Below are 9,388 nucleotides of genomic sequence, written 5' to 3' on the forward strand. Positions count from 1 at the left end.
CGTTATGAGGATGAAAATTAAGCATCCTAGTGCTATAAAACACCCAAGCACAATCAGCCCAGCTTCAACTAGGTAAATGTTAGAGTAGGAGAGCTTTAGTAACTTTGGGACTTCACAGAAGAACTGATTGACAACATTAGAAGAGAAGGTGATTGCAAAAGTGCTGCAAGTGTGTAGCATGGAATAAAGAAGACTCAGAATCCACACAGTGACAACCATTTGAATACAAGCTCCTTTGTACATAATCATCTCATATTGTAATGGGTTGCAGATGGCAACATAGCGATCGTGTGCCATTACTGTTAGAAGGGAAAGATCAGCGAATGTAAAGAAGTAGAAGAAAACTTGAGCAACGCACCCAGAATATGAAATTGATCTGCTGTTCAAAATGGAGTTGGCCATAGATTTGTGTATGATGGCAGAAACGGAGCCAACATCCATCAATGCCAAGTTTGTAAGGAAAAAATACATAGGTTTGTGCAGATGATGGTCAAAGGCTACTGCAACGATGATGAGAAGATTCCCAGCCAGGGTTGTCAAGTAGAATCCTAAGAACAGAAAGAAATGTAAGATCTGTAGTTCTCGTATGTCTGAGAATTCCTCATTTTGTCTTCAGTACTTGCATTCATTCTGTAGAAGGAAGAAACTGGGAGGTATTAATATGACAGTATTAACTGGTTATTTAAAACAGTTTTATTCATATTTCACTATAAACTCTATCAGATTTTGCTTTGATGAACAGTTGTGAAACCGTTGTGCATAGTGATGACACCAAAACATTCCATTTGTAAGCTATATCTCATTCATTTATTATTATTAAATGTATTAAGAAGCGCAGTTTCCACCCAATAAACATTAATATTCTTTTGTAATACAAAATAATATTGAATATATGATAATTGAAATTTTCATTTCTGTTGGTTTTCTGAATATTTCTGAGACTCTACAGCTGCAAATACAACATTTTAAGTGCATTATACAAAGGTGACACTAGATGGTCACTAGTTCCTTTACCCCAAAAGAAAGCTCCTATTGGGGAGTAAATTAAAATACATACCTCAACTGCATAGCCATGACAGGACTTCCATCCATCCATTCTCTCTCCCTCTCCCACCTTCACTCCCTGCCCATCTCTCTCTCCCTCTCTCTCTGTCTCTCACTCTCACACACACACACACACACAAACACCAATGATTGGCACTGACTCATAGCTGTCAAAAGTTTTCAATAAAAAGGATGCCGTACTATTTCAGCTTATCCCTGCATAGAAGTAACATAGTTCAAAAGCTTATGAGTACCTTGGCTCTTTAAAAACAGGTATGTTTCTTTGTGGGTAGGTGATGTTTTTGGTTTCATAAGTTTTCATATTTTCTTGGTACTTCCCAGAATATTGTGCAGCGGTTATATTTCTAAATTGGTTTTTAAAAGTTGTATGTGCAGGACATTAATTGGAAATGTGCTTTGACATTCTGGGAAATTGCTCCCATGAATCCAAAACAGCTGATTGGAATCAGAAGTCATCGCCCGCCCCCCGCCCCCAATTATAGCTGCCTCTCTCTTAATCACAAACACACACAATCTAATAGTTAATATGAGCACTCTGAGTCTGATGCAACATTCCAGATCCCACTGCATTTTGTAGGGAGCTCTTCCCTTCTGCCCCTTGCAGACCCATATGCAGATTGGAACATAGCTATGAGGATTACTGCAGCCGATCAATGCATGCTTTGACAAAAAGTACTTATGAAGTTGTCTGAATACTTCCTTCTTTATTTCAAAAACATTTTAAAACTTTTAAAAAATTGGAAACAATTAACAAGTTAGACATTTGGTAAAGTAGAATGGTTTAAGGATGACTGCATCATTACTCTGATGTTTCAAGTATACATGAGACCACTTGAAACTCAATAGATGACTGGAAATGAAAAAGGTGACCAGCACCTCTAGATTACATCAAAATAATAGAAAACTACGCAACTACCTTTATTTATAAGAATCATCCCCTCCAGCTGCTTTAGGGTTGAATTTTTTTGATGATTTGAGAGTCCCTGCATTACCCTACATTACCCTTGTTGTGACCCTTAGTACAGAATATGTAATTGATTTGTTGCCTTTATGAAGATTGCCTATATTACAGTAAAATTCATTAAATGTTGCATCAATTAATAGTCACAGCACACATGGGAAAGTGAGCTATTCTGAGTTTTCTTTTGCCATTTTGGGATCTTACTCCCAAGAGTGCAGCATTGCTGATCTAAAAACATTGTTTAAACTCCTCAAATTAATGTTTCTTCTTCCATGTTAGTTGCAGATGAAAAGAAATAACATCTACAATATGTTCCTCAATGCATGAAAAATGACGACAACCTCCTGGCTGAATCATGTATTGGATTATACATAGGACTGCCCATGAATATGACCTAGGAGCTTCAGTTAGTGCAGAACCTGGCTGCCAAAATTCTAACTGGTTCAATAAGATGTAGTAATATAATTCCTATTATAAGAGGATAGCACTGAAACCTACCTTTGAATTGCCACTTCCCATATCATTCTCTTGACCCCAAAATAACTTTGATTATAGCCTCCTAAATGGAGGTGCTTTTTGTATTCAGTAAAGAGAGAGGATGCAATAAAGAGAAAGTTCCCAGATACTTGGTTTGTTGATGTCTTCTAACAGCTCTCATATTGTTCAGTAAATCAGACTTTCCAGGACTCGGTGGAGGAAAGCCATGGATCTTTAAGGGTGATAAGAGTGCTTTAAAATGTATGGTGTGGAGGAGATGATGGTCTTTCCCCCCACCTCTGGGAACAAGGCCCAATTTAAGAAGGTGAACAAAGTGAACAAGACAATGTTCTGGGATTTTTTAAAAAATGGCCACAACTTTATTGATTTCAGAAGTTGGTAGGATTTAGCGTAGGCATTGGGCATATATCCCTCTCAGTCCCCTGTTGGAATAAAGTTGACGTATTAGGGGGAATTTGTGTCAAAGTTGCCTGATATGCATTCATCCATTGTTCCATTTTGCTCTGTATTCTATGCACTGACTTCCAGTGGCTCTCTGGGCCTTCAGACAGGGCATCATTCCTTGCCCTGCTTGGAGATGCCAGGTTTTAAACCAGGAGCTGCCTTCATGCAAAACAGATGTTCTACAACAGATTATAGGGGGAAATTCACATACAGAAGGTGATTGTGAAGCACGCACATGCTTTCTTATAGAATTCTGGATATGATTTTAGAAGAATGCCCTACATCTAAGAGATTCCACAAGGCAGCCTTGATATCTTTGTTTCTCATGCTATAGATGAATGGATTCAATGTAGCAGGAATTATAGAGTACATCACAGCAAAAGCTATATCTAGATAAGAAGAAGCTTCACTGGGAGGCCTAGTATAAGCAAACACTGCAGTGAACAGAAACACAGAGACAACAGTGAGGTGGGGGAGGCAAGTGGAAAGGGCCTTTTTCTTACCAAGGACAGAAGGGATTTTGCGCACTGTAGAAAAGATCTCCATGTATGTTATGATGATGAAAATGAAACAACCAAGCCCTATACTACAGCTTAGCACAATAAATCCAACTTCCACTAAGTAAAAGTTAGAACAGGAGAGCTTCAGTAACTTCGGGATTTCACAGAAGAATTGATTGACAACATTAGAACAAAACCTGTTGGCAAATGTGCCCCCAGTGTGTAATATGGCATTAAGAAAGCTAATAACCCACCCAATGGCTACCATTCGAATGCAGGCTCCTTTGTGCATAATTGTTTCATAGTGGAGTGGATTGCAAATGGCTACATAACGGTCATGTGCCATTATAGTTAGCAGAGCATAATCTGACGTTCCAAATAAGAAATAAAAGAAAACTTGAGCAACACATCCAAAATAAGAAATAAATCTGCAATTTAGGAGGGAAATCGCCATTGATTTGGGTACCATGACTGAAACTGTTCCAAGATCCATGATGGCCAAATTCAGTAGAAAGAAATACATGGGTGTGTGAAGGTGATGATCAAGCACAATAGCAATAACAATAAGGAGATTCCCTATTATTGCCATTAAGTACACTATCAGAAATACGAAGAAGTGTAAGATTTGCAGTTCTCGAACATCTGAGAATTCCAGCAGCAGAAAGACAGAAATGGATGTAAGATTGTGCATTTTGTTCACATGCTACCTGTAAAAGGAAGAAATCAAGAATTTTAAGCATACAAATATTGATTATCTAGTTTGATTTAAACAGAGCTCCTTTAATTTAACAGTCAAATGCATCTCATTTTCCTTTAATTCCTGCTGGGAAAACAATATGATGGTTCTTTTTCCCACTCACTATGTCCGCTCATTTCCCTTGTACACCTTTTGCAAAGCCTCTCCTCTTCGCCAAGGGGAGGGGTTGTGAGCGGGTATCGCTTCCCACGCTTCGCAGGAGGCATGCATGGCCCACTGCATCAATATGGCTGGCTGTGGGGCGTGGTCTGCCGCTCTTAAATGAGCGTGGGACTGTGGCTCAGTCTGTTTGTTTCCTGCACACACGGATCTTCCTCCCTCCCTCCTTCCCTCCCTCTTATTTTCATGCATTCAACAACTGAGCTTGTTATGGACCTCAGTTGGTCGCCTGTTGAAGAGGCATGGTTGGGTTTTTTTCCACTCGGCAGATTGACACCAGCCACTTGGTTCTTTTGCCTACCTCAAAGCAAATCATCACAACTTTATAAGGTTTGGCAGTTAGGCATTGGAAAATGCGTTGTGTGTTGGAGGGGAGGTTGTGGTCATCACCTACCCCTCCCTTTGAAAGGTATTCCGTTAAAGGAATTCAGTGGTCTTGGTTCCTGTCCGAAGCCCAGGTGGTGATCCTCCAGTGACTCTAGGGGAAAGCTTCCAGTTGATTAGCATCAACAAGCCTCCCCTACTGGTTGTTAACCCTTGTGTGACTTCCAGCAGAGTAGGCAGGAGTCAAATATAGTCAGTTTGGATCCAGCGCCTAAGCCAATACCACTCACATTCTGTAACCAATAAAGTTGTGGCCTTTTTTTAGCCCATTAAGCTAAAATACTTGTGTCCACGTGTCTTATTTTATCATAAAGTGGGGGATGGGGCCTCGACTCACAAATGTGTGCATTGCAACATGATTCTATATCCCTCTAGCTATCCCTTGACATCTGTGCATTAGATGGAGCATCAGAAAGAGAAGCCACTTGCACACACTTATATGTGCAAAGGGGCTCACTACTCAGTTATGAGTCCTACTGATGCATGTTTTTGCAGCAGCTAGAGGACAACATGCATACAAAGTACACATATAGGCTGTACTCCCCCCCCTTTAATCCACATTTTCCACAGAAGATCTCTAGCAAAATCTGCAAAAAATAACCCATTGTACATCTGCAGTCACTGCTGGGGTGCAAACTCTTTGGCACATTTTGGGGGGGTGGGGGGCTGTTTGTCAGCTTTGGGCTGACTTTTCAGTGACTAACCTCTATTGCCCCACTCCTCCTTTCATTTGTTCCTTGCATTAGCAGATTTGCACAAGAAACGTAATAATGAAAATCAATGATTGGGACTGTTTTCTCCAAAAAGAGTTGATTTAATGTCTATGCCACTATTTCTCGAAACCAATTAATTCCTCTTTCCTTGGAATTGGAGAATGTGTCTGACTGAGTGAAAAAGCAGCATGGCAGCCAGACCAGGACTGCAGGAAGCAGCATTTATGTGCATGTGATTCTGCTCATGTGACACATTCTGGGCACCACAGTTCAAGAAGGACACTGACAAACTGGAACGTGTCCAGAGGAGGGCAACCAAAATGGTCAAAGGCCTGGAAACGATGCCTTATGAGGAACGGCTAAGGGAGCTGGGCATGTTTAGCCTGGAGAAGAGGAGGTTAAGGGGTGATATGATAGCCATGTTCAAATATAGAAAAGGAAGTCACATAGAGGAGGGAGAAAGGTTGTTTTCTGCTGCTCCAGAGAAGCGGACACGGAGTAATGGATCCAAACTACAAGAAAGAAGATTCCACCTAAACATTAGGAAGAACTTCCTGACAGTAAGAGCTGTTTGACAGTGGAATTTGCTGCCAAGGAGTGTGGTGGAGTCTCCTTCTTTGGAGGTCTTTAAGCAGAGACTTGACAACCATATGTCAGGAGTGCTCTGATGGTGTTTCCTGCTTGGCAGGGGGTTGGACTCGATGGCCCTTGTGGTCTCTTCCAACTCTATGATTCTATGATTCTATGATACCTCCACTGCTGCATTGCAGCATTTATTTGAGCAGGCACTGAGCAAAAGCTAGGTAGAACAGAGAGCAAGCAGCAGGAAAGTACTAAGAGCACAGAGCTGGATTTGGGCTATGTGACCTGCCTCTTTACTAGTCTGCTGCCTTCATATGTGGTTTAAGATGCTGTCCTATATCTAGTCTTTAAGAGGGGAACGGGGTGTGGGGAGGAAGTCACCCTTCATCCCAGCCAGCAAAAGGTCTTGGATCAACCCTGACTGGCTCATCTGGGTTTCTGTTCCCAGAAGCAACAAAAAAAGTGGTGAAAGAGTAACAGCCCAAGAGCAATGTTGGAGGAGAAATAGGGGATGATAGAAGAATCATAGATTTATGACCATAGGTTGCTTTATATTCACTGTTCAAAAATTAAAACTTACCTTGGCTCTTTAAGAACAGCTGTGGTTCTTTGTGGGTAGGTGATGTTTATGTTTAGCTATTGTAGATCATGACTAGTCATACATTCATAGAGTCATCTGAAAATTCTTCCAGGAGGTGACAATACACCCTAAACAGGTTGCCATATTTCCCTAAACGTAAAGGTAAAGTCTCAGTCAGTTTTATTGCACATAGCCAAAAGCTGCCGCAATGTACACAGAATTATTTGACAATTAAAAGAAAATATACTGAATTGGTAAAAAAAGACTTAAAACATTTATATTATTAAAACATTACATACTCTAAACAAAGCTATAAAAGTACCCCAATGTACAAATAAAAACATTAAACGATAAAATTCATAAGCTAAAATCATCACATGGTCACTAATGTTAAAAACAATATCAATTAATACAGTGTGCAATTTATACTCAGAGTTTGGTGACAAAGATAGAGCATAGCCTGAGGTAGATAGATAGGATCAAATAAATTCATCTCGTAAAGGTAAAGGGACCCCTGACCATTAGGTCCAGTCATGACCGACTCTGGGGTTGTGGCGCTCATCTCGCTTTATTGGCCAAGGGAGCCGGCATACAGCTGCCAGGTCATGTGGCCAGCATGACTAAGCCGCTTCTGGAAAACCACAGCAGTGCACGGAAACACCGTTTACCTTCCCGCCGGAGCCTTACCTATTTATCTACTTGCACTTTGACGTGCTTTCGAACTGCTAGGTTGGCAGGAGCTGAGACCAAGCAACAGGAGCTCACCCCATCACAGGGATTCGAACTGCCAACCTTCTGATCAGCAAGTCCCAGGCTCAGTGGTTTACACCACAGTGCCACCCGCATCCCTAATCTGTGGCAAAATCAGCAGTCACTGCTGGTGTGGAAATCTTTCAGCACATTTTGGGGGGATTGGTGGCTTGTTAACTGTGGGCTGACTGTTCAGTGTGTAGTGTCTATTGCCACATGCCTCCTTCCACCTGCTCCTTGCATGATCAGATTTGCACAGTGTATGTGAATATTTCTCTAAAGTAATTCCTCTTTCCTTGGAATTGGGAAATGTGCCTGACTAAGTACAAATGCATCAAGACAGCCAGGAGGTTTCATTTATGTTCATGCATTGTTCTGCTCATGTTACACATGCTCAGAGTCAGCCTACCCATGAGGCGAGGCGAGGTGAGGGAACCGTCTCAGGTAGCAGGGGCAGCAGACCTTGGTGTAGATCTTTATTTTCTGCTTGTTTCTGAATATCTTCACTCACCCTTTCTTTCCCAGCAGGGACTGGAGTGCTGTTTTGATGTTCATCCCAGGTACCAATATGTCTTGGGCAAACCTTACAAATGTTGGTACCTCCACTGCTGCATTGCAGCTTTTCTTTGAGCAGCCACTGAGGGAAAGCTAGGCAGCACAATAAGCAAGAAGCAGCCAAATATTAGAGGACAGAACTGGGTTTGTGCTTTGTGACCTGCCCAATGCCTCCTAAGGTAGCCTCTGCCCTCATGTGTGGTTTGCAATGCTGCCCCATCCTTAGTCTTTGCACAGGGAATTGGGGTGAGGGAGAGAGAGAAAGCAAGTCAACGTTCATCTCAGTCAGCATAATGTCTTAGATCAACCCTGAGTGGCTGGGTGGCAATTCTAGATTAATTTGGATTTCTGTTCCCAGAAGCAACAACCACCACCACAACAAAACTGCTCAGGGAAACTTGTGCTGTAAGAGTAACAGCCAGAGAGTGATGAAGGTGGAGAGAGAGGGAATGATGAAATAAGAAAAGAAAAGAAAAGAAAAGGAATAATAGATTTCTACTATGGATAGAGTTGAATTAATATTTTAAAAATCAAAACTTACCTAGGCTCTTTCAAAACAAGTGGGTTTCATTGTGGGTAGGTGAAGTCTTTTGTTTAGCTGTTATGGGTCATACATTCATAGAGTCGTCTGAGAATTTCTTCTTTTCACCCTTGCCAAAAACATGGTGTAGCAGTTTTATTTCTAAATCGGGTTTTAAAAGCTGTATGTGTAGGAGGTTCATTGGATATCTGCTTTGGCATTTTGGGAAAACACTCCCATGAGTCTAAACAGCTGATCAGAACTGGAATTCTCCCACTCCAATTATTGCTGCCTCTGTTTTTTGTCACAAACAAAAATAAATAAATAATATTAGCACTCTGTGTCTGATGCAGCATTCCAGAGCACACTGCATTTTGGAGGGAGCTCAGCCCTTTTGTCCCAGAGTGGTGTAGTGGTTAAGAGTGGTAGTCTCATAATCTGGTGAACCGGTTCGATTCCCTGCTCCTCCACATGCAGCTGCTGGGTGACCTTGGGCTAGTCACACTTCTTTGAAGTCTCTCAGCCTCACTCACCTCACAGAGTGTTTGTTGTGGGGGAGGAAGGGAAAGGAGAATGTTAGCCGCTTCGAGACTCCTTAGGGTAGTGATAAAGTGGGATATCAAATCCAAACTCTTCTTCTTTTTCCTTGCAGTCCCCCATGTGTGGATCGGAAGATAGATATGAGGATTAGTGCACATATCAATGAACCAATCAATGCATGGGTTTGGCAACAATACTTGTGAAGTTGTCTGATGTCAAAGAGAGCAACAACTACCAGACTTTTAGAAGACATCTGAAGGCAGCCCTGTTTAGGGAAGCTTTTAATGTTTAACAGACCAGGCTTGTTGGAAGCTGCCCAGAGTGGCTGGGAAAACCCAGTCAGATGGGTAGGGTATAAATAATAAATTATTATTATTATT

The 9,388-nt window shown here is 41.5% G+C and overlaps 1 protein-coding gene across 1 annotated transcript; it reads right to left on the reverse strand.

Moving 5' to 3' along the window:
- Positions 1-3,211: 3,211 nt before the first annotated feature.
- LOC308570526 (olfactory receptor 14A16-like) lies at positions 3,212-4,159 on the reverse strand (the record flags this gene model as incomplete). The annotated part of the gene is made up of 1 exon (XM_081165430.1): positions 3,212-4,159. The coding sequence occupies one exon, from the start codon at positions 4,157-4,159 to the stop codon at positions 3,212-3,214; it is 948 nt and encodes a 315-aa protein (XP_081021556.1).
- Positions 4,160-9,388: the final 5,229 nt, after the last annotated feature.

This window comes from Podarcis bocagei (genome assembly GCF_964188305.1).
Source record: "Podarcis bocagei genome assembly, chromosome: 13".
Classification (NCBI taxonomy): Eukaryota; Metazoa; Chordata; class Lepidosauria; order Squamata; family Lacertidae; genus Podarcis; species Podarcis bocagei.